This window comes from Bos grunniens, chromosome X (assembly GCF_055505025.1).
Source record: "Bos grunniens cultivar Pamir isolate PY7600 chromosome X, Bosgru_T2T1.0, whole genome shotgun sequence".
Taxonomy (NCBI): domain Eukaryota; kingdom Metazoa; phylum Chordata; class Mammalia; order Artiodactyla; family Bovidae; genus Bos; species Bos grunniens.
This window is the reverse complement of record NC_141194.1, coordinates 31,399,861-31,426,399: the sequence shown is the minus strand read 5'-3', so window position 1 is coordinate 31,426,399 and position 26,539 is coordinate 31,399,861. Positions and strand designations below refer to the sequence as shown.

Here is a 26,539-nt window from a genome sequence, read left to right as displayed (position 1 = left end):
CATTTATCAAGAAATATTGTATACTTACTGTGTCAAACACCCTTCTAGACATAGAATATAGTAGTGAGCAATACATAAAAGCCACCTGACTTCTTAGAATTTGCATTCTCATTGGTGACAGGGCAGGCAAAGAATGGAGAAATAAACTCATTTGAGATCATGAGAATTTGCCTAAAAATAAGCCAGTGTTGTGAAATAAATCATAGAGTCTAGTTGGGAGTTGAGGGTGGTGAGATGCTGTTTTACAAAGGGTTGATATGTAGGGTATTTGTGAGGAATTATAAACAAAATGAGATACGAATCATAAGAAAAAGGCAGCCTTACAGAAGTATTATCGGGGCACATTCCAGTCAGAGGGAAGAGTTCCTGCAAAGACCCTAAGGCTATCTGGGAAGAAAATGAAGCCCACCTACCTGAAGAGAGGAAAACAGCACAAATGACCTGAGATGATTTGGAGAGGCAAAGTAGGTATCTGCTGACACAGCAGATTTGCGGGACATGGAGGGGTTTTCATTCTAAGTGAAATGGCAGAGCTGTCAGGAGGTCTATAATTATTTTAGGTTTGACTGTGGGGAGGTCACCATGAGGGAAGTTACATCATTACAGAATATGAGAGCTGGAGTGTACTTTGAAAGGAAACTTGTTTACACTTCTCTTTGGGGGTCAGAAAACAGATATTCCTAGATAGGTCTAATAGTTTACTCCTGTTGCTGCTAAGTCGCTTCAGTCGTGTCCGACTCTGTGCGACCCCATAGATGGCAGCCCACCAGGCTCCCCGTCCCTGGGATTCTCCAGGCAAGAACACTGGAGTGGGTTGCCATTTCCTTCTCCAATGCATGAAAGTGAAAAGTGAAAGTGAAGTCGCTCAGTCGTGTCCGACTCCTAGCAACCCCATGGACTGCAGCCTACCAGGCTCCTCTGTCCATGGGATTCTCCAGGCAAGAGTACTGGAGTGGGGTGCCATTGCCTTCTCCGAGTTTACTCCTAGTCATAGGCTTTATCTGAATATATTTCCCTCTATCCCTATTCCTTTCTAAGCCACTCTATCATATGCCATTCCATTCCATTCCATACTGTTGTATAAAGCATGTGCCTCCCCATTGCCTTTGCCTTCACATCTCAGCCTTTCATGGCTGTTCTTACCATCACTTCCTGTGCTGTGTAGCCACTGCTTCAGGTCTCAAAGTAGATAATCAGCAGTCAGCGTGCATTCAGCTGTTCTGTTTCTCCCAGTTCCTGTGTTTGTCTCTGGCCCTCTTCCCTCATTCTTTGAACCCTTTGCTTATCTGGCTAACTGTTCAGTCAGATCCCTTTTTCTTTTCCAGTACAGGAGAGTAGACTGTCTCAAATTTAAAACTAATTTATAAAAAATCCCTGACATGAGTGGCCCAGCCCCACAGTCCACATTGATTTGCATGTTTAAAAAACTGATCTAGCTACAACATTGGTGCATTATGAGCATAATAATGAAAAGAGAAGCAGCTCAGACAGCCTGGGCCAGTAGCAGCAAAGGGAGTTGGCGTTTTCTGGTCTTCTGTCTGCCAGTCAAGGTAATCGCTTTGTCTGTCCCCTACACAAAAGGGAGCGATAGAACCTTGTCCAGGCCTTCACCTGTGCTCGTGTTGAGAGCACATTTATCTTTATTGCTGGAAGAGAGTGATACACCTACTCTGGCATCTCTCCTCAATATACTCAGATAAAAAGTAGAGACTTTCTTCTTTTTCTTTACTTTCTGCTCCTGTATTTTACTTGATAATCCTGTTTTTTACTTTTTTCTCTGTAAACAATTTTTTTTTTATATTAGCATCAAAGAGACAAGGCAAGTTGGATTAGAAACATCTTATTCCAAATGTCTTTAGAAGGCCTGCAGTAAGTCTAATTTGAAATTTTATATAAATCCCTTTTTAAAAAATTCTGGAATTTCAGTTTTTCACTATTTTCTTTTTCTTTTTTTTTTTTTTACACCGTGTTAACTCCAGTCCTAGGGTTACCTGGACTTCAATTCAGTTGCTCATTTGTGTCCAACTCTTTGTGACCCCATGGACCGCAGCACGCCAGGCTTCCTTGTTCATCACCAACTCCTGGAGCTTGCTCAAACTCGTGTCCATCAAGTTGGTGATGCCATCTAACCATCTCAACCTCTTTTGTCCCCTTCTCCTCCTGCCTTCAATCTTTCCTGGCATCAGTCTTTTCCAGTGAGTCAGTTCTTCACATCAAGTGGCCAAAGTATTTGAGCTTCAACTTCAGCATCATTCCTTCCAATGAATATTCAGCACTGATTTCCTTTAGGATTGACTGACTGGTTGAATCTCCTTGCAGACCAAGGGACTCTCAAGGGTCTTCTCCAACACCACAGTTCAAAAGCATCAATTGTTCAGCACTCAGCCTTCTTTAAGGTCCAACTCTCACATCCATACATGACTACTGGAAAAACCATAGCACTGACTAGATGGACCTGTGTTGGCGAAGTAATGTCTCTGATTTTTAATATGCTGTCTATGTTTGGTCATAGCTTTTCTTCCAAGGACCAAGCGTCTTTTAATTTCCTGGCTGCAGTCACCATCTGCAGTGATTTTAGAGCCCCCCAAAATAAAGTCTGTCATTGTTGCACTGTTTCCCCATCTATTTCCCATGAAGTGATGGGACCAGATGCCATGATCTTAACTTTTTGAATGTTGACTTTTAAGCCAGCTTTTTCGCTCTACACTTTCACCTTCATCAAGAGGCTCTTTAGTTCTTCTTCTCTTTCTGCCATAAGGGTGGTGTCATCTGCATATCTGAGGTTACTGATATTTCTTCCAGCAATCTTGATTTCAGCTTATGCTTCATCCAACCTGGCATTTTGATTGATGTACTCTGCATATAAGTTAAATAAGCAGGGTGACAATATACAGCCTTGACATACTCCTTTCCCAATATAGAACCCATTCATTGTTCCATGTCCGGTTCTAACTGTTGCTTCTTGACCAGCATACAGATTTCTCAGGAGGCAAGTAAGATAGTCTGGTATTCCGGTCTCTTTAAAATACCTTCACTTAATATACATGTATTTGCTGTTCTCATTCTATGGGGAACAGGCTAGAGCAACGATTCTCACAATGGAGTGAGCATCAGAATCACTTGAAAGGCTATTAAAACAGAGTTATATGGCCAACCCTAGGATTTCTGATTTAGTGAATCTAGGCTGGACCCTGAGAATTTTAATTTGTAAATACGTTTCCAGGTCACGCCCAGGAGTAAGTTTGGTGGTCCCAAGGAACCATACTTAGAGAACCGCTGGTTCAAGATACGGGCAATGAAAGGTGTCCAAGCTTATGATGGTTAGCTTCATAGAAATATGTGGAACAGGGGACTTCCCTGGTGGTCCAGTGGTTAAGAATCTGCCTTGCAATGCAAGGGACACAGGTTTGATCCTTTGTCTGTGAAGATGCCATATGCCATGGAGCACCTTAGCCCATATAACACACTACTGAGTCAGCACTCTAGAACCCACGAGCTGCAACTACTGAGTGCATGCACTGTTTCTACTGAAGCCCATGTGCCTAGAACCTGTGCTGCACAACAAGAGAAGCCATCACAATGAAAAGTCCGCCTGTTGCAACTGGGGAAAGCCCACGTGCAGCAATGAAAACCCACCACAGCGAAAATAAATAAATCTTAAAAAAATATATATGGAACAAAAGCTACCACTTGTGAGGAGGATTATGCCTAAACTATGCCATTTAGTTTTCTGTCTTTAAAATGTAGAAATCATCAAACTCAAATCCAAATCCTACAACACATTTGAATACCTTCTTAATCATATAACCCATGGTTGCCCATGGTGTGTATTCTCCATCATTACCAAAAGTAATAAACTCAGCTGATTCAACTGTGGGAGTGTTGCTGTGGGTTACTATGAAGACTAACCTTGAGATGAGCTTTCAAGCCTAAGTACAGTGGAGAAATTGTTCATGATCTCCTTTTCTCATATCTTTCTTCTGTGAACCTTTTGAAATTATAAAACTGATTTTTTAAAAAAATTTATGAGCATCTAAATAGCAAGGGGATATACTTCGCATTATGCATTTTTGATAGTTGTGTGTGTTGTTCATAACTTGTATAAATTGTAATTTCATTCACTGGATACACTGGATCATGCTTCTCCTCCTCATGGAGGATTTGAGATGGGCTTAAGACAAGCTGTGTGAAAGAAGACATGCAACTCCCAGGATGATGTACTTTAAACTCACTGAACCTCAGTTCTTGGATGTATAACATAAAGGAAACAAAACTCATTTCACACGATTTTGTTAAAGATCCAGTGAGTTCACACATATAACATGTCATGGCACACAGGAGCACACACTAAGTGATTAATATTTCTCAAAGTCTTTTTAATGATAAAGTTACAATAGCCAAAATATGATTTGTGTCAAACAAATCCCATGCTCAGTGTCAAAAAACAGATTTATTTTAGAATTTTGAAATAAAATTTCAATTGATTAAAATCAGTGAAGGAAATCATTTAATAGTCAAAAGAGCTTGCATTTGCCATCATATTTTATACATTTTAAGGCATTATGGGCCTAAATCCAAAGACATAACAGGATCATGTTGAAAGGCATTTTATAGTTGAGTTTGTCCATTTACCTGCAAGAACCTGAATTTCTTTACCTGAGGGCTTCTGAGGCCACCGAATCCCGCTTTTTCCACCTGAGTCTGGCTTCGCATACCGGGAAATTAACATTTCCCCAACAGTGTTCAACCAATGATGGGAGATGGTGTGTGAATTTCTCAGTGTCCACACCCTTGAGTGGGATAAACCTCAGCCATGTGTTTCCTGTGCTTCCCACGTGGCTCAGTGGTAAAGAATCTGCCTACCAATGCAGGAAGATGTGGGTTTGATCTCTAGGTCGGGAAGATCCCCTGGAGAAGGAAATGGAAATCCACTCCAATATTCTTGCCAGGAAAATCCCATGGACAGAGGAGCCCAGCAGGCTACAGTCCATGGGGTCACAAAGAGTTGGACATGACTGAACAACTGAACACACACACACACACACGTACACGTGTTTCGTAGACCTTCCTAGCAGAATTAAACTTGTCACCAGCAGCAGTTGCGGGCTTTAATAAGTATACCCTTACAATCTCCATTCTTTTTTCCATTCCCCACCTCCCTACCACTATTTCCTTCACATCACACATAAATGACTTACGCTTGAAAGCTCATCTCAAGGTTGACCTTCACAGTAACACACAGAACAACACTCTGTAGTTGTACAAGTTGAGTTGATTACTTTGGCAGTGAAGGTGAGTACATACCATAGGCCACCATGGGCTATATGAGTAAGAGGGTATTCAAACCTGTTGTAGGATTTGGATTTATGTTCGATGATTTAAGGGAGCATTTAAGGGCTTTGCTTTGGATTTCATGTTGTCACCAAGTAGGAGTAACTCTATATTGGGTATCTTAATACATTTTTCCTGGAAGGAGAGAAGACTAGAGTGATACTGAACATATAATTGATAAAGATACAGCAGTGACTGACTAGCCAGGATAGGGAAGTATCTGATCTTTCTCTTACTTGCTTTCAGTTACTTAACACTTTTCTGTTATAATATGTTCCCAAATATAGCATTAAGAAGGCTTATTTCTGTTAATTATCTTTTGATTTAAATAATGATATTTGTACTGATTTCATTATTCATCCATCTGAGTAATTTATAAGTGGTTTCAGTTCTGGTCTATGAGATTTTTTGAACCTAGTTAGCATTGAAATATTCATTTCTTGCTTATTTTGTGTGTGTGGATATCTGTGTGTGTGTATGTATTCTCCACAAATACACATCTGCATACAGACTACTGTTCAAACTATTCTGATTAAAGATCCGTTATATTCTGAGTATATTTTTCCTGCGAGTTTCCAATTGTAACCAAACTTAAATTTATGGAAGTGATTGGAGTCAGTATTGGATTTATTTTTATTAATCTCATTCTAATGGAGATGTTACAAGGAAGAAAAATTATGATACATAGAAATGCATCTTAGAAGTCAAATCATTGCCTTGCTATTAAGAGAGCATTTTTTTTTTTTTTCAGAGAGCTAAAGAAGAGGCCCAGCAAAAAGAAGCAAAAGTGCAGCTCCTCACTGAGTCCGTGAACAGTGTCATAGCTCAAGCTCCACCTGCAGCACAAGAGGCCTTAAGAAAGGAACTGGACACTCTGACCACCAACTACCAGTGGCTCTGCACCAGGCTGAATGGAAAAAGCAAGACGTTAGAAGTCAGTCACTTTTCTTGACCTTTATCAATTACTACATGCTAACTTATGGTTGTATGTGAAATTCTTAATCTTATAATGATTAAGAACATGAACTCTAGTTTAAGGACTACTTAGGCTCAAATTCCTCAGTCAGACTAACTTACAAATTAGCTACTGGGGGCCATTTGCTTAATGTTTATAATCCTATTTCCTATCTGTAAAAAGGACTTAAAAATCAAAGGATGTTGAGAAAATTAAATTAACTGTTATTCTGTTTAAAGTACAGAGGGAGGCTGAAGAGGGAAAGGTTATATGTGTGTGTGTGTGTGTGTGTGTGTATGTTTATATAACTATGACTGGTTTGCATTGCTGTATGGCAGAAACCAACAGAACGTTGTAAAGCAATTATCTTCCAATTAAAAGGGGAAAAAAAGTATTTAGCCTAGACTCAATAAATGTGAGCTGCTCCCTGTCTAGATCTTTTTATTATGACAATTATTAGATCACAAAATCCCATGAAAAAGTTTTCTCAAGATTTATATTGGGTTTGCCAAGAAGTTCATTTGGGTTTTTCTATAAGCTATAATGGATGTACCCAAATGAACTTTTTAGCAAGCCAATAGAAACTGGTGTCTCAATTGATTACCAACCATGTAACTGTATCAAAAACAATCTATGATTCTCCCTCTGAAAGTATTGTTTACTAACAATGGGTATATTGCCAAGTAGCAGAAAACTTAACCTGCTATCAAATGCTGATGCTACCAGATACAACAGACTAGTTGGGCTTTAAATGCTTCCCTGGTAGCTCAGTCAGTAAAGAATCTGCCTGCAGTGCGGGAGACCTGGGTTTGATTTCTGGGTTGGGAAGATCCCCTGGAGAAGGAAATGGCAACCCACTCCAGTATTCTTGCCTGGAAAATCCCGTGGACAGAGGAACCTGGCAGGTTTCAATACATGGGTCGCAAGAGTCAGACATGACTGAGCGACTAAACCACCACCAATAGAAACTGGTCTCCCTTTTTTTTTTTTTTTTTTCATATATTTGAATGTTCATAAAGCTGTATAAGTATCTCATCAGGGAGATTTTCTGGGGAGACAGTTTATCTTATTATAATTGTCTTTATTGATTGCTATGTCCTACAGAATTCTTTACAAGACATTGTCTACCTAGCATTTTGGGGGCATTTTACATAATATTTATTATCATAAGCCCTGCTTTATCTTTTCCACATGTCTTAGTCCTTAGGTTATGATTCTCTGAATATGCCTGCTACATAATTCAAGTGTCTCAGTTGATTACCATGTAACTGTATCAAAAACAAGCTATGATTCTCCCTGTGAAAGTATTGTTTACTAATAGTGGGTAGAGTGCCAAGGAGCACAAAACTTAACCTACTATCAAATGCTGATGCTACCAGATACAGCAACTAGTTGGGCTTTAAACTAAGCCAACTTCTGCACAAACTGAATCATCTTTGTGCATATTATTGATAAAGAATCCAGGTATACCTTATTTTTGAAAAACATGATTGTTTATGGAGCTTTTTTATATTTAGAGACCAGATACAAGTCATGGGCTTCCCAGGTGGCTCAGTGGTAAAGAATCTGCCTGCCAATTCTGGTGACAGGGGTTTGATCCCTGGGTTGTAAGATCCCCTGGAGAAGGAAATGGCAACCCACTCCAGTATTCTTGCCTGGGAAATCCCATGGACAGAGGAACCTTGCAGGCTAGAGTCCATGGGGTCACAAAAGAGTTGGACACAACTTAGCCACTAAACAACAGCAATAAGTTATACCTGTAGAGTTGCTGTTTTTCACTTGCTAAGTCTTGTCTGACTGTTTATGACTCCATGTACTGCAGCACACCAGGCTTCCCTGTCCTTCACCATCTCCCGGAGCAAACTCATGTCCATTGAGTCAGTGATGCCATCCAACCATCTAATCCTTTGTCGTCCTTTTCCCGTCCTGTCTTCAGTATTTCCCAGCATCAGGGTCTTTTCCACTGAGTCAGCTCTTCGCATCAGGTAGCCAAAGTACTGGAGCTTCAACATCAGTCCTTCCAGTGAATATTCAGGGTATACTTTCAGGGATCATTTCTATAGTTCATTACTAGAGAAGTTCCTCTTAACGTGTAGAACACCAGTAGAGTAGACCTTTAAAAATATTAAAAAAATATCTTTTGCTCTGTACTCAAGATTTCCAATATTACAACTCCCAGGTTTCTCCATTATCAGTTCTACTTCCTTCTTCATTTATCAGTCCTTATTCATTTTTTATCCAATTTACTCCTCATACACTTGACTAGTGCCTTAATAGTTTCCAGGAACTATTATAGCTGCTGAGGATATAAAGGAAAATCTCTTCGATTCATGCTATGTCAGTGCTACAGAAAATAAAGAATGAGAGGGGAAAAGATGACACTGATAGTTTCCAGGAAATCAGAACTGATTCACTATTTGGTTATATGAGAGAAGGGCTTTTTATATCTAGGAAGTTGCTTTCTGATAGTAGTCAAATAAAACATTTTAATATTATTTTCTTAAGTTCTTAGTTTCCTTACATCTTCATTGTTCTTGCTTTGTATTATTCAAGTTGTTCACTTAAAAATATGCTACTCCTCCATGAATCTGTTTTGGGGTATGTTTTCCAAAGAAATATTTTATTTTTGTATTAAGAACAATGTTTTCAAGATTTTTTAATGAATTATCCTCTAATTTCTCATCTGTAATGACACTTCTAAAGTTTCTTCTTTGTATTAAAGTTATCAAATTATTTAGCCTGTCTTTATTCCTTCTCCAGTAGTTTGGAATACATATACTATTGATTTTATTTTAATGGGACCCTTAATTATTATCTTGAATACCTTGATCACAGTATCCACCAGTAATAAATATTTCTGTGCACCTCTCTAACAATGATATGGCAGAACCACTAGAATCATTTAACTCTGAATTGACTTCCCATCTTCCATATTATTGTTGTACCTCATTTCTTATTCCCCTAAATTATCAGTGTCATTGCCACTGTGCTGTTGAAATTATTATTTATTTAAATTTGCCACCACTATTTTACCAATTTCTGTGATACTTTTTCCTTTTTTGTATATTTCTTTTGCTTCTGCTCTTTCATTGAGTGTGATTAGCAAGTGCTCTCAGATTTTATATGACTAAAAATATCTTTTTGCCCCCTAAGTGTTGAGAAATAGCCTAGCTGAGCATATAATTATACTCAGAGTTATTTTTTACAACCCTGAAAAATGTTATTCTATTTTCTTCTGAAATGTCTTGCTGTCAAGAAATCTGCTGCCAAATTATTATTTATTTTCAGTTTTCATTGGTATGTTTTCATTTTCTCTTTGTCTTTGATGCTTTGCAGTTTTAGTCTATTTTTCTATGTATAATTTGCTTTCATTTTATCACACAGTGATATTTATAAGAACAGAAAGATTATTTCTCTTTTTGGTGGTTTCCAAAAGTTTTGGAGAGAGATTTTCTTTCTCCCAGTCTCTCCATTCCTTCCTAGGAGAACCTTTATTAGATCTATTAAGAATCGCCCCATCCTGTATTCTGATTCTTGATTTCTCTTTAATATTTTCTGTATTTCTATAATTTCTTTGGTTCTGGGTAATTTTCTAAAATCTGTCTTCCAGTTCTCAAATTCTCTCTTCAACTGCCTAAGGCATAACTTAATCTTTGATATATAAATATATTCATCTCTATCTGTATACATATCTATCTATGTGTGTGTGTGTGTGTGTATTTTTTTCCAAGGGCCATATTTTCCATTTCTCAAGGTTTTACTTACTTGTTTGGCAAATTTTCTTTTCTACCATCTTCAGCTTTTGTGTAATTATCTCTGTTTTTTCCTTGAAATGATTTAAGCAATATATTTGGTTGAGAAGCCTCAACTTAATGAGTATTAAGCATGAAACAGTTTTGTTAGTCCTATAACTAAAACCAACCAGGTTAAACTCCATTTAGGCCTATAGTTGGCTTTTTAAACAGCATTTCAGTCTGATACCATCTGTTTTCATTTACTTTTAGTTATTAAAATTTAGTCTGATAAATTTTTATCTCATACTTTATTAAAATCTTCCAACAATTTAATCCTGTGGATTCAGTAATTTATACACAGGTGAAGTGAGAAAAAAAAAATGAGCTTACAGTTCCTTTATCTCAATTTCTGGATAACAATCTTCTAATTTTGGTATATGGGAGGATAAGGAAGGAAAAATGCACCCTTTATCTGGTCTTCTTTTCTTGGCTGGGTGCAATTGCTATTAACATTTTGTTAATGCCCACACACATCTGTGATGATGTGTCTGTTTTCACCAGACTCTATAGGGTATCACTACTGATCTGGCTTGTTCTCTATAGTCTTGTGTCCTGATGGAGAGCCCAGTTGGCCTTGTTCATATGAACTTTGAACCTGAAAAAATATTTCCTGAGCATATATGATAACCTTGGAGACTTCAACAGGAATTTCAAGCTGACTCTTGCCAGTAGCCTTGTAATACAGAGAAAGTTAAACCCTTTTTACTCAGGCTTTTGTGATATCCTGGAATCTTACCCACTACCTCCTAAACCAGCCTGTGGGCACTGGCAGGTCCCATATTGCATAACTCTTAGGAATGAGGAACGTGAAAGATTTGTCCTTGATTCCTTTTTGTCCATACCAGCAGTTCAATAGGGCATACATGTCAGCCATTCCCTTCTGAATATTCGCACACACTTTAAGAACAGTGCTCTTTTATATCTTGGAAAGGGACCAGATGAGTTTCTAAACGTCCTCATAAAAAGGCAAAAAAGAATTGCCTAACTTTTCATATTCACCTCTTTTTTTTTTGTTCCCACAGTCCCTGCCCATTAGAGCCCTCTCTCTCTGTCTAATGAGAGCTTGTAGAAACATCTAGCAAAAGTTTTGTGAACGTGGAATGTTCTTAAGTATGAATTCTGGTTGTTAGTCTCAAGAAAAGTAGATCCTACTGGCAAATTTTATCACCAAGCTAAACTTCTTAAATGTAAAATTCTTTGAATGAATCTATTATCTCTTATCACACTGGATGGGTTCTACTATTTGTTACATCTAAAATAGTGAGTTTTATCATGTGATTTGTAATTTTGTGTTTGTGAGCTCATCTATAGTCGGAATTGAAGTTTACTGGAAGTTCCTTCTGTGCTAGGCTATTGGAGAATCCTTAAGAGTCTTCTGTTCGTCTCTACCACAGTGTGAGAGATGTTGTGTTCTATCCTCATGTGTTATATAAACTTGGGTTTCACTTTCTTAGTGTGAATACTCATTTTCCAATCAAAATCCAAAGGATTCTCAGCTTTCTTGCTAATTTCTTACACTCCAATGGATGGGGATTTTTTAGTTCTTGTTTCCAGGATAGGTGACACCCAGCTTTATGCTTTTCATCTCTCTGGAATGCATGAGACCAGTATGTCTTTTCCCATAGGAAATTTGTTTTGAATACCCCAGCTCTTATGTTCGGATATGGCAGTATTTTTGTTACACTTAGTTTCCCAATATTTACTGTTTATACTACCTGAGGACTTTTCATACTTCTCTTATAAATCAGCTGTGAATTTGAAATACATTTTAAATACTGTTTCTAGAGGAGCTTGGTGGGCTATAGTCCATGGGATCCCAGAGTCAGACACAAGTGAAGCAAGTTAGCACACACGCATCATTTTAATATGACCAAAGCAGGTCGTGGGAAGGGATTACCAAATCACCTCCATTTACCATTTTTAATGGAAGTCTCTTTTTTCTCTTGTACTTTTTTCAAAGCCACTTTGACTTTGGTGTTTTCAAAGTAATGTTAAGTTCCAAATTGTTAAGCTTAACAATTATTCTAAGTGGCTTTTAGCTCCAGTTCAGGCTGCAAGACTATATTTTATTTTGCAGAGGTGACCTGTAAAGTCAGTACATTTAGCTTCTCCAGCTGTGCCCTTCAGATGCATTCAGGACACGAGAGGCCATCTATCCTGATGGTTAAATCAGCAAGGTAGTTCATTATCTCAATCTGCAACAAAGTTAATAAGACACATTACCAATCGCATCTCCTTATCTTCAAAGCTCTAAAGTACACTTGGGTATTTAACGGGATATTTATATTTTCCCACTGGGATATTTGCCCAGAAGGAAGATAGTCTGTAGTCCAGCAGGAGCTGGAAGTGACCCAGATTTAAGATTTCTATCACTTTTTAAAGCAAAATACTTAATTACACTTTCTGTGATAAACTGTACATGAATTACCAGGCAAGAATTGGTAGGCTCAGAGACAGTGTTCTCCATCATTTTCAAGGGCTGTGAGAAAAAGTGAAAATATGGGAAATCTGATAGAATTTTTAGTTTCTCTTAGGATAAAATGTCCTTCCTATATTTATTTTTGGTGATGGCAAAGGGGTAGCAGGGTAGGTGGTAGTGATTGCAGTGGTAGATTTATACATTTGCCCAGTATTTACAATATCAAGGCTAATGGAAAATGACTGTTAAAATATTCTTTTTATCTAATGCATCTTCCTACTTTCTACCAGCAGACATAACCTTAATCCAGAAAATGGTCTTTATTAAAAAGGGTTTTATCACACACATGTGGATGCCTCAACAATATACTACTCAAATTTGCTTGTTTTGAGGGTTATAGAAAGTGGTAACCTGTAATATATTGTTTACTAGGGCTTATTTTTGCCCAACATTTTTGTGTCTGGGCCTCATCTATAAGGTTCTCCTTGAAGTTTTCATTTTCACTTTTATATTCTCTGTGCAAGTATTATACATGGAACAACAGACTGGTTCCAAATAGGAAAAGGAGTACGACAAGGCTATATATTGTCACCCGGCTTATTTAACTTATACGCAGAGTACATCATGAGAAACGCTGGGCTGGAAAAAGCACAAGCTGGAATCAAGATTGCTGGGAGAAATGTCAATAACCTCAGATATGCAGATGGCACCACCCTTATGGCAGAAAGTGAAGAAGAACTAAAGAGCCTCTTAATGAAAGTAAAAGAGGAGAGTGAAAAAGTTGGCTTAAAGCTCAACATTCAGAAAACCAAGATTGTGGCATCTGGTTCCATCACTTTATGGCAAATAGATGGGGAAACAGTGGAAACAGTGTCAGACTTTATTTTTTGGGGCTGCGAAATCACTGCAGATGGTGATTGCAGCCATGAAATTAAAAGATGCTTACTCCTTGGAAGGAAAGTTATGACCAACCTAGATAGCATGTTAAGAAGCAGAGGCATTACTTTGTCAACAAAGCTCCATCTAGTCAGTTCAATTCAGTTCAGTCGCTCAGTCGTGTCCGACTCTTTGCGACCCCATGAATCGCAGCATGCTATGGTTTTTCCAGCGGTTAATGTATGGATTTGAGAGTTGAACTGTGAAGAAAGCTGAATGCCGAAGAATTGATGCTTTTGAACTGTGGTGTTGGGGAAGACTCTTGAGAGTCCCTTGGACTGCAAGGAGATCCAACCAGTCTATTCTAAAGGAGATCAGTCCTGGATGTTCATTGGAAGGAATGATGCTAAAGCTGAAACTCCAATACTTTGGCCACCTCATGGGAAGAGTTGACTCATTGGAAAAGACTCTGATGCTGGGAGGGATTGGGGGCAGGAGGAGAAGGGGACGACAGAGGATGAGATGGCTGGATGGCATCACCAACTCGATGGACATGAGTTTGAGTAAACTCCGGGAGTTGGTGATGGACAGGGAGGCCTGGCGTGCTGGGATTCATGGGGTTGCAAAGAGTTGGACATGACTGAGTGACTGAACTGAACTGAAGTATGATATGGTATATGTATACATTATTTTGTCACTGGACATTAAGGCTCTTTTCCTCATTTTTAATTTTTGGTTATTACAAAAAGTACTGAAGTGGATGTTCTTGTAACTGTCTTTGTTTTCCATGCAAACCAGTTTCTCTGAAGATATGTATCAAAAAGTGGAGTTGTTGAGTTGTTACGTATGTGAATATTTACCTTACTGGGAATGATAAATTGTTTTCCAAAATGGCCATTCTACTATACATACCCACCAGCAATAAATCCAAATTTGTGTTAATCTCCTCTCACAATTGAATTGGTCAAATTAAGCATGTGTTAATCAAAATAATAAATATTTCATTGTAATACTGATATATATAGTCTCCTGGTTACTAATGAGTCTGAACATATTTGTAAATATTTATCATACACATATATCTTTTTCTTTCAAATACTGGTTTAGGATTTTATTTCAAATTTCTATTAGGTTATTTGTTCATTTTTTAACTGACTTGGTGTTCTTTTTGTATTACTCATCTATTACTAATTTTGCAATTGTTTTCTTCAAGTTGAGACTTTTTCAATTTTTTCCTTGTGTATTGATGAATAGAAAGTTTTAATTCTAGTGTTATTAAGTTTATTTATCTATTTCTTATGGTCAGCTTTTTAAAAAATGTCTTAGATACACTTCCCCATCACAAGGGCAAAAAATATTCTTTTATATTTTCTGGTAGCAGTCTTAAAATTTTGCTTTTTCATGTATGACTCTTTTTGAATATTATTTTTTTTTTACTGTATATCAAGAGTCATTTAAAAATACTTATATCCTTGAGATAGTTTGCATCTATATTTCTATAATATACCATTAGGAAATAATTTGAAATAGGGATGGTCGTGATGGACCATTCATGATGATGGTCAACACATATATATAATAGCTAACAAAACTAAAAGTAGTCTACCTTTACAGTAAGTGTTGATTTTTAAGGAAACCAAACTATAGCCACTTAAGTAAAACATTGCATTTTTATTTAGACTATATCTTCTTAGTAATATGGAAAAAATTATAACATATAATGTTAAAAAGACACTATAGTTAAATCTGTACTTTTAACTATCTAGGTGTTTATATATGATGAAATTTAGAGGAGGTCAGAGAAAGTGGTAGTAGCTGATCTGTTGTGATGTTAGGTTTATATGTGCAATTCTATGCATGCTCTTATTTTTGTATTTCCCAGTCTGTAATGTTGGTGATTTTTTTATTTAAAAAAGTAAATCACTGAATCTTGAATTTATTCATGTAATATAATTTTTCCTTAATGATTTGTAATTATAAATGTATTAGATGCTCAAAATGACTAGCTGCATTTTCAATGATCTACTGCAAAGGAGAGATGAAAGGTGTAAAATAGGTTTTATTTTTAGAAGTTTTAAAAATGCAAATACCAGAGTCACACATTCACTTTGCTATCAAAACATTTCATCCATGATCTTCATTTCTTTCACAGGAGGTTTGGGCATGTTGGCATGAGTTATTGTCATACTTGGAAAAGGCAAATAAGTGGCTAAATGAAGTAGAATTGAAACTTAAGACTACTGAAAATATTCCTGGTGGAGCTGAGGAAATCTCCGAGGTGCTCAGTGTAAGTAGTGAATTAATATAATTATGATAATTGATATGCATTATTGAAAGATGTCAAGAACCAAATACGAAATAAACTCAAAGAAAACCACACAAATATTAGAGTTGCTATGCCTTCCCCAGCCCTAGCACTTGGGATAAAACCTTTGATTCCACTATGAACCTTCCAGTCTAAAGGTTTTAAAGAGGATTTAAATAACCTCTTACAAAGGACATTTGCCTTTTGCTATATCACTAAGTTCTATGTTGACATTTTGTTTTACCTATTTAAATCTACTACAGACCTGCAGATACAGTTTGAATGCACAATTTTGCTCCATTGGAATAGAGCTAAACAGGATAATAATGTAAAAGATTTCCACTTTAACAGCTACCATCATTGAATTGGAGCATAATTTTACATTATTTAAAAATCATAAATTTATAACTTTCAGAATGTTTCAAGGTATGAAATAGGCATGCTTTGTTATTGGGAATGTATCTTTAAAATGTTCATACCTTTTAGTTATATATAGAATATTAGTACATTTTCAGATTTTCCTTTGGAGGTCTTTAAGAAGTAAAATTTAAAGGAGTTTGCATGTATAAACTTTGACTTATGTGAATTTCTGACAGTCATTCATGTCCTATCCATTTTATTGTGCTTTTGGATAATCCTTTATATGTAATGAATATGTAGTTTTTTTGTGTGTGTGTGTGGGAATAAAACAATGGCAAATTCTGGAATTTATTGGGATTGAATATGTAGTTTTAGTCTATTAATACATACTGTGTATAAAGCCATTTGTGGTGCAGCCCCTTTGTAAACCCGCTAAAACAAGGTACATAAATAAAATGTTAAGAACATGTAAAATGGTTTTGACTGAGTAGAATTGGAATCCTATACATTGCAGCATAAACCTGGGCATGATTATATCCAACTTCATTTTCTCAAGAGAATTGTAAAACTTTGAGGTATCAAAGAATAATGAGACAGGACCCGGTCTCAAACAGACTATAGACAGACTTTGTCCCTGTCTTATTCAGAGATGTTCAATGACCAAACATTGATTCATCTTCCAAAAGAAATGAGACAAAATTGCAAACTTACACATTAGTGAAAGAGTCACGGCCAGAACAAAAGATGTGATCATGCACTTATCATACCAAATCAACAGATAGAAGCACCTCATCCTTGTTCTTATTGCCTCCCAGTCCAAAGATGGCTATTTTACCTCTAATCCATGTATGTGAAAAAGCGTGAAGGGCAAAGGGATTTCTTCCAAAGATATTGTGACTTTTTTTTTAATGTAGGAAGGGAAATTCTGCTCTTGAATGTCTACATTGTCAGAATCATGTCATTTGGCCATCACTAACTGTGAGAGAAGTTGGGAAATTGAGTGTCTTATCCTCCAGGTTTTAGAGTAGAATTTCAGAGAAGCAGGTGGACATGAATCACTTCTTCTGTACCCTATTCTATAGTCCTGCCACAAGCCCTTGAAAATTCACATGGAGCAGCATGATAGTTTTAAAGTAACAATTATCTTTCAGGTTTGTTATCCCAGTTGAATATTGGTTTAGGTTGCTTATAACTTAATTATATGTAAATCAGAAGATGCTGAGCATTTTGGATTAATTCAGTGAATTTAGAAAAAGAAGAGATGTAGTAATTATTGCAAATTTATTTCAGTCACTTGAAAATTTGATGCAACATTCAGAAGATAACCCGAATCAGATTCGCATATTGGCACAGACCCTAACAGATGGCGGAGTCATGGATGAACTGATCAATGAAGAACTCGAGACATTTAATTCTCGTTGGAGAGAACTACATGAAGAGGTATGGCAGGCAAAGTGAAAAAAAAAAAAATCTGAAAATTAATTTGCATAAATGTCTAGCAAATACCTTTATGCCTCTTAGGCAAATGAGGAATACTTTAGATATTAGTTCAGCTTCCAGGTTGTAGAAACTATTAAGTGCTAGATATGGCTGAAATAGTTACACGTGTGTTATATCAATTTATCTTACAAAACCTTTATAAACTATGGATTTTAATAGGAATCCTGAAAGAGACCAGGTATAGTAACATGCTCAGATCTTCACATGAGTAAATAGTTAATCTGGTGTTCAAAATCAGATCTTATCTGACCACAGTTCTTTTTCCTTCTGCAAGATTAACCAATATGTATAGGCATCATCACCCATCTCTTTCTCGCTCTTCAAACATGTGCACACATGTTTGTTATGTCCATATGTATCTGTTAATAATACAGGTGATTTTATTAGTAACCAAGATACTGGATATTGTTTATTCCCAAATAATATGAGTTTTTACTTATATATAACAGAAGGCTTTTCATATTTAAAATTAATGCACATGGTACGAGTTTTTCCAAATCAAAATTGAAAAAATAATAACATATTTCTCTGAATCAAACAATGTTTTGCATACACTCTCCTAAACCAGGAATAGATTATTTGTCAAAAAGGAAAAAACACCTCATAATGAAGTTTAGTTTCATATCCAATTGCTAAGTGCATTTATAATATGTGAGATGCTGTTTGAAGGTTTGATGATAAGAGAAAATTCCTCTGTTTCACTACTTATAGACATTGATTAATTAAGCAAAAGTGTATTGATTTTTTAGTGTGTTCTAAGATATAAAAACAAAATAATATCCTTATAGGATGCAAAATGTTGCATTAAAAGTGATTACAGAGGATTAGAGGACATAGAAAAGGACACAGATATATGTGGGTCAGCATTGGAAGGTATTTGGGGTAGCTTTCCTAGAGAAGATTGGTTGTAAACTACATTTTACAATTAGAATAGGAGACAGCCAAATAGGCAGTTATAGGAGGGCAATTACAGACAGGTGGCCACGAGCACATACAGAAAATTGGAAATATTCAGTTGTACTAGAACACACAATGCAAATGGGGGTGTGGCTGAAGGTGAGCCTGAACAAGCAGGCATCAGTGAAATTGCTCAGGGAGATCGACGCTTCCCAAAAAGTCTGGTCTCCAACCATGCACTTAACCATGCACTGAGGGAACCACTGAAGGGCTTAATATATGAGAGGGAAGGAGAAGAGAGGTGCCATCCTCATATTATGTAACTTCTGCGAAGACTATGGAGAGTAGAGTGGAGGTTAAGAGATAGGGAGACTGTAGGCAGACAGACCAAGTAAGAAGTGATATTTTAGCTCAGTTGAAGGCAAGGCCGATGGTGACATGTAGAAAGAAAATGCAAATTCCAGGAAAGTATCTAGGTTTCTTCTGATTTAGGTGATGGATTATCTGGTGTTTTTCAGAAACAACTTTGAGAAAGTAAGGAAAAAAACTAGTTTGAAGGTAAAAGGTCATATGTCATGTTTTGCCCCCATTAAGCCAAGTATGCATGCTTCAGTTTGATAGTAACACGAAGCAAACCCTGAGTTGAGACCTTAGGTGCTGGTAGTTTATTTGGGAGGTGATACCAAGAAAGGCAAGTGAGCACATGGGGAGAATGGAGAATGAAAGTTTGGAAGGCTGATATAGGATGCTTTTATGAGTGAGTTTCCACTGTGAGTTACTGGGCTCAGTCCCACTGGGAGCTTTAAAGAAATCATGTAGCACACCAGTGTCACAGAGCACACTTAGAATTGTCCCACTGGGCTAATGGAAACTGGAACATTTATTCACCCATTTTCCTCCCTTTGTGTTGGAGGGTTGCCCTTGGGTGCATAAAATCCCAGTACTTCTGGGTTGCCTAGAGCCATAAAATTGAGAAATACGGGAGTTTAAGGTGGGAATCTAGCAGTGTGTGCACGTACTGGTCACCAAAGCTTCAGGTGAACTCAGAGATCTGAGATTAGCATGTTATGTGGCAGAACAGCAACAAAATCTGTTGCAGTACTTATGGAGTACCCAGGTGGGGATTTTCCCTAATCCGTAAAAGAGAGATGCACAGTACTGGAGTTAAAGAGAGTGATTTAAACAAGTTGTAAAGATGGAAAACTTTTCAGGCTACATACTGATTAAAACTATAGAGTTCAGGAGATCACCCCAGATAAGCCAAGATTAAAAAAAAAAATAACAGCATAGAATTTTGGAGTTACATCCACATCAAATTTTCAGCTGAGGAAACAGTGTTTACAAAGAAAAAAGTAATGATCAAAGAGTTAGGAGGAGACACAAGTTAAAATCGGGGTGTCTCATGTGTTTGTCAGCCATTTGTATGTCTTCTTTGGAGAAATGTCTATTTAGGTCTCCCGCCCATTTTTTTTTTTTATGGGAATACAATCTTCCAAATTTATTATCTGTTAGGCATTGATTTATCACATATGGCAGGAATTTAAACCAGATGTGTACTTCATGGAGGAGGCCATCCCATGACGGACAGGGGAGAGGAATGTGACCTCAGCGTAAAAGTAAAGAATCAGAACTTATAGGTGATTCAGAAGTTTCCTTTTAAGCTAGTCATATAATAGAATAAAAGCTCTCCAATCATCTTTTCAAATTAACTGCGACTTCACTTCTTAATCTGGAAGTTGTTGAAAGTTCTGGCTTTTGAAATGCAGTTATTTTCATTGAAATGCAATTATATTTGAAAAATATTTCAAAGATCTAAGATTTTCTGAGTAACTTTTACTTAATCTAAAGCAAAACATCCTTGAAAAATACAGCTCTGGTATGTAAATATGAATATTTACTGATCCCCATTGTCTCTTTTTCCATCTTGAATTTCAGATATCACATTTCAATAGCTAGAATTCAATAACACATCTTTGTCTGACATCTGCTTCCCGCCCATTTTTTGATCGGATAGTTTGTTTTCTGATATTGAGCTTCATGAGATGTCTGTATGTTTTAGAGATTAATCTTTTGTCATTTGTTTCATTTTCAAATGTTTTCTCCCATTCTGAGGGTTGTCTTTTTGTCTTGTTTATGGTTTCTCTTGATTTGCCATAGCTTTTAAGTTTAATTAGGTTTCATTTGTTAATATTTGTTTTATTTTCATTACTCTAGGGATAGCTCAAAAAGATTCTGGTGCAGCTTATGTCAAAGTGTTTACCTGTGTTTTCCTTTAAGCATTTTATAGTGTCTGGCCTTACATTCAGGTCTTTAATCCATTTTGAGTTAATTTTTGTGTATGGTATTAGGGAGTATTCTCTGAATCTTTAAAAGCTATAATTTTCCTTTTTTTTTTTTTGGCTAAAGAAAGGCAGTTTATTTTTTCTGTTAATAAACAAAGTGCTCTTTCATTTGAAGATGAGCCTTAGCCCATTTTCTTCTCAATTAAAATGCCTATGTCAGACTTTTGTGGGTTTTTTTTTATTGCCTACCTAATGTTTCTTAGAACTGCAATTATGCAGAGCAAAGGTAATATTCAGTTGCCTGTTAAATCAATCAAACAGCCAGAGTTTTTATTGCCTATGAATATTTAAAAGAGATATGCTAGATCCTATTCCTAATTTCAGAGTGTGACTTTGCATTCAAATAAGTAATAAATTATCTCCATTCCTTGAAAAGGCATCTTTCACTCTTCATAATCATATGGCACTACATTTTCAACTCACAGTAATGATTTAAGAAATGGTTAGCAAACCAGGAGACACTTCCAAAAATGGTACCAAGTAATCCAATTATTACAGAGTAACCAAGCTACAGAAGGGACTTCCCTTGTAGCTCAGTTAACAAAGAATCTAACTGCAATGCAGGAGATCAGGATTTGATTCTTGGGTCGGGAAGATCCTCTGGAGTAGGAAATGGCAACCCACTCCAGTATTCTTGCCTGGAGCATCCCATGGACAGAGGAACCTGGCAGGCTACAATTCATGGGGTCGCAAGAGTTGGACATGACTTAGCGACTAAACCACCACCACCAAGCTACAGAAGATGTGTTATCAATATAGCAAAATGTATTATATGATAATAGCAGTAGTAGTAGAATTGTTACAAAGGCTCAGGCACTACTCCAAATGTCTGACATGCATTTTCTCATGTGTTATCTCAATAACCTATATTATAAAGTCTTCTATATTTACATTTTATAGAAATGGAAAGGGTATCAAAGACTACAACACTATTATGTTTGGACCCAACTCTTTACTCTTAGAGCCCAGACACATGACTGGTTGACCATACTAACTTCAATCTCAGTGACCTTTTCCCTATATTAAAAATAAAAGCTGCTTGGTAAGAAGTAAATATTGCAAATAACTGGTTTCCTAATTTCTTAGGAAATCTTAGATTATGAGTTTAAAAATATTAGGGATGATTAATTTAAAATATTTTAGAGTATTAAATATTAAAAGCAAACATATTCAGAAGTCCAAAGCCTTTACCAGTTCTTTTGATTAGTGATTATTTCATCTTATATATTGTTAACATCTCTATTTCTGATCTTCTTAAAGTCATCTATAAGTTTTTCACCTATCATTAAACAGCAGACACTAAAAGACAAGAAGCAAAATCTAAATTGGTTGTTTCTGCTTTAGTAGTAATGCTGAAGATAGGCAGCATGAGGGTCTCATTAATTGCTCCAGTAATTATGACTTTGAACTGGTCATTCAGTGTCACATCTTCCTTAGCAGAAATAGAGAAGAATAGACAAATATTGATTGAAGGAAAACTATAAAGTAACCCAGGGGAGTAAGTGACTCTATATTAGTCATGAGGTCAAAATTATTATTGGAAAGCCATTTGTCTAATAAAAGAATGTGCTTTATGATTTCGTCAATATGTTTACTTCTTAGAAAATATCAATGTATAATAATATAAATAGTAAAAGTCATAATTTATTGAGGGCATGTTTATGTCAGTCCTTGTAGTGTACAGTTATAAATGGTATTAAATTTAATCCCCACATTATTTTTATGAGGTAGATTTGATTAACTCCATATGCATTGAGAAAAGACTGACTTCCATTACCAAGGATGAGACAGATTAAGTTTTCTAAAATGCCCTGTGCAAAACATCAAGATGCTGGGAAATTTCCAATAACTATACTTTTAAATGTTTTCTCTCTTGCTGGGAAGTATAGTAAACCTTTAAAGGCCAGGACAAAAAAATAAAAAAAACATCAGATGAAACTAGTCCTGCTAGTAGAACTATGAGCACTGACCCTTGCATTGCCTCAGTGCTGAAAGCTAAAACTAGACACCCAGATTTTGGTCAAGTTAAGCCATTTGAGATAGTAGAAATCAGAGCCTCAGGCTCAAGCTAATGGAGGGGAGGTGAACAGAGATTCTATGTAAAACTAAGGTTATATCTTCAGTAAAATGAGGGATAGTGGCATTCTGTCTGCAAAAGATTCCAATATAAAAATATATCTGTTTCTCCCCTACTCTAAGTATAAAATTAATAGTAGGAATAATTATAATCATCTCATCTGAAAATGTGTAACCATAGTCCTGTTCTTGTGAGGATCACTTATTTGAATGTTTATTACCTGTAGCAGTCAACATATCTCCAAGCAAGAGATTTAAAGAGAGTTAAAGTTGCTGCAGGTTTAGACCTAACAGAAGCAGAAGATATTAAGAAGAGGTGGCAAGAACACACAGAATAACTATAGAAAAACGATCTTAATAACCATGATGCTGTTCTCACTCACCTAGAGCCAGATATTCTGGAGTGTGAAGTCAAGTGGGCCTTAGGAAACATCACTATGAACAAAGCTAGTGGAAGTGATAGAATTCCAGCTGAGCTATTTCAAATCCTGAAAGATGATGTTGTTAAAGTGCTGCACTCAATATGCCAGCAAAATTGGAAAACTCAGAAGTGGCCACAGGACTGGAAAAGGTCAGTTTTCATTCTAATCCCAAAGAAAGGCAATGCCGAAGAATGTTCAAACTACTGCACAATTGCATTCATCTCACATGCTAGCAAATTGATGCTCAAAATTCTCCAAGCTAGGCTTCAACCTTACATGAACTGAGAACTTCCAATGTTCAAGCTGGATTTAGAAAAGGCAGAGGTACCAGAGATCAAATTGCCAACATTGGTTGGATCATAGAAAAAGCAAGAGAATTCCAGAAAAATATCTATTTCTGCTTTATTGACTACCCGAAAGCCTTTAACTATGTGGAACATAGCAAACTGTGGAAAATTCTTCAAGTAATGGGAATACCAGACCATCTTACCCATCTCCTGAGAAATCTATATGCTGGTCAAGGAGCAACAGTTAGAACTGGACATGGAACAATGGACTGCTTCCAAATTGGGAAAGCAGTACATCTAGGCTATATATTTTCACCCTGCTTATTTAACTTGTATGCAGAGTACATCATGTGAAATGCTGGGCTGGATGAAGCACAAGCTGGAATATGGATTGCCAGGAGAAATATCAGTAACCTCAGATATGCAGATGACACCACCCTTATGGCAGAAAGTGAAGAAAACTAAAGAGCCTCTTGATGAAAGTGAAAGAGGAGAGTGAAAAAGCTGGCCTAAAAGTCACTATTCAAAAAATTAAGATCTTGGCATCCGGTCCCATCATTCCATGGCAAATAGATGGGGAAACAATGGAAACAGTGACAGACTTTATTTGCTTGGGCTCCAAAATCACTGCAGATTGTGACTGCAGCCATGAAATTAAAAGACATTTGCTCCTCGGAAGGAAAGTTATGACAAGCCTCAACAGCATATTAAAAAACAGAGACATTACTTTTCCAACAAAGGTCTGTCTAGTCAAAGCTATGGTTTTTCCAGTAGTCCTATATGGATGTGAGAGTTAGACTCTAAGGAAAGCTGAGTGCAGAAGAACTGATGCTTTTGAACTGTGGTGTTGAAGATTCTTGAAAGTCTCTTTGACTTCAAGGAGATTAAAGCAATCTATCCTAAATGAAATCAGTGCTGAATATTCTTTGGAAGGACTGATGCTGAAGCTGAAGCTCCAATACTTTGGCTACCTGATGCGAAGAATTGACTCATTTGAAAAGACCCTGATGCTGGGAAAGACTGAAGGCAGGAGGAGAAGGGGACAACAGAGGATGAGATGGTTGGATGTCATCACCAACTCAATGGACATGAGTTTGAGCAATCTCTGGGAGTTGGTGATGGAGCGGGAAACCTGGTGTGCTGCAGTGCATGGGGTCACAAAGAGTCAGACACGACTGAGAGAGTGAACTTACTGAGTTGCACGCTGGCAGCACCCTTGTGCTCAGTTCAGTCTCTCAGTCACGCCCAACTCTTTGCGACCCTCACACTAGTGAGAAGCAAATGAAAATTCTTAGAAAGAAATGTGCTTTAGCAGTCTCACATATGAAATTTTGTGACATTTGAGCTCATGATGAGCTCCAAGCACAAGAAAACAAGCCACCACGAAGCAAAATAATCACAACACAACACAGAGTGAATTTAGGCTACCTCCTATACAATTTCAGGTATTAGAATTGCCAAATAATTAGTACAAAATAAGTAGGTGAAATATTAAATAAATAAATGATAGAATTGAATGAAGAAATAAGACACTAAAAGTTGATATGAAAGATTTTGAAAAAGATAAAAATATGTCCTAAAATTAAAATTATCTCTTTTGAAATTGGAAAAATAATGGCTGTGTTTAATGTATGTGAAACAGTTGGAAAAAATGAGTTGTGAACAAATTGAAACATAGAGAATATGGTACCAAAACCTAAAGAGGTAGACGGTATGAACAGGAAGGCAAAATATGTGTCAGGAAAAAGTGATGAATGTCTAACTTTTATGTAATGGGAAACTGAAGACAAGAATAAAGAAAATGGATTGGCAGGCATAGGTGAAGGATCCTGAATAGGGCTTCCCTCACTCGTGGTGAGGAACTCGTGGTGAGGAACCCACTTGCCAATGCAGGAGATGTAAGAGACATGAGTTCGATCCCTGGGTCAGGAAGATCCCTTGGAGAAGGGAATGGCAACCCACTCCAGTATTCTTTCCTGGAGAATCCCATGGACAGAGGAGCCTGGCAGGCTACCATCCATAGGGTCACAAACAGTCAAACATGACTGAAGTGATTTAGCATGCACACATGCAGTGACAAATAATTTCCAGAGCCAAGCTACTTAACCAGGAACCTCAGTATGTAACAGGCAGCATAAATAAATAGAAATGCACTCTTAGACATTTCACAGTCAAACTGTAGAGTTCCAAAGACAAATTCACATTAGCAACCAGAGAGGAAACAGATCATCTTTGAAGGAATGAAACTTAGGCTGGCATTGGACTTTTTAGCTACAACAAAAGAATCAGAAAAAATTTAAAAAAAAGTATTTTCAAGGTATTGAAAAGAAAGCATTGCTCTCATCCCGGAATTCTGAACTAACCACCATGTCAAGGGCAAATTAGACATTTTCAGAGAAACAGAAATTGAGATTTTACCTCAGTAGAGCCTTGCTAAAGCAAAGAAGTTCCAAAAGGAAGATCATAGATGCCCTGATAAGAAGAGACATGAAAGAGATGATTCTCTCATTCTGAGCACAGAGCAAGAAGAAGGCCATGTGTAAGCCAGAAAGAGGGCCCACACCAGACACTGAATCTGCCGATACCTCCATCGTGGACTTCTCAGCCTCTGGAACAGTGAGAAATAAATGTATGCCATTTGACCTACCTAATCTATGGTATTTTGTTATAGAAGCCCAACCCGATTAAGCCAGGCTGAAAAATAGAAGACAAGAAAATCTTTTTGACAAAAATGGTACAAGAAAGAAAGATGTACAGATGGCCAAGAGGCACATGAATAAAATGCTCAATTGTTAATCATCAGAGAAATGCAAATCAAAAGCACAGTGAAATATTGTCTCACTCCTGTCAAAATAGCTGACATAAAGAGGTATATGAATAACAAATGTTGTTGAGGATGTGGAGAAAAGGGGACCCTAGTACACCAGAGGAACTTCCCTGGTGGCTCAGTGGTAAGGAATCTGCCTGCCAGTGCA

General features: G+C 37.0%; 1 protein-coding gene and 1 pseudogene across 21 annotated transcripts in view; both read left to right on the top strand.

Moving 5' to 3' along the window:
• The window catches only part of DMD (dystrophin), a 2,667,987-nt gene that overhangs the window by 1,234,360 nt on the left and 1,407,088 nt on the right, over positions 1-26,539 (top strand). For all 21 annotated transcript variants that reach the window (XM_086387503.1, XM_086387509.1, XM_086387510.1 and 18 more), the window contains 3 exons: positions 6,083-6,265; positions 15,528-15,662; positions 17,331-17,480. In XM_086387503.1, coding sequence (XP_086243629.1) covers positions 6,083-6,265; positions 15,528-15,662; positions 17,331-17,480 — 468 coding nt within the window. The remainder of the gene's footprint in view (positions 1-6,082; positions 6,266-15,527; positions 15,663-17,330; positions 17,481-26,539) is intronic.
• Positions 8,319-8,435, top strand: LOC147340094 (small nucleolar RNA U3; annotated as a pseudogene).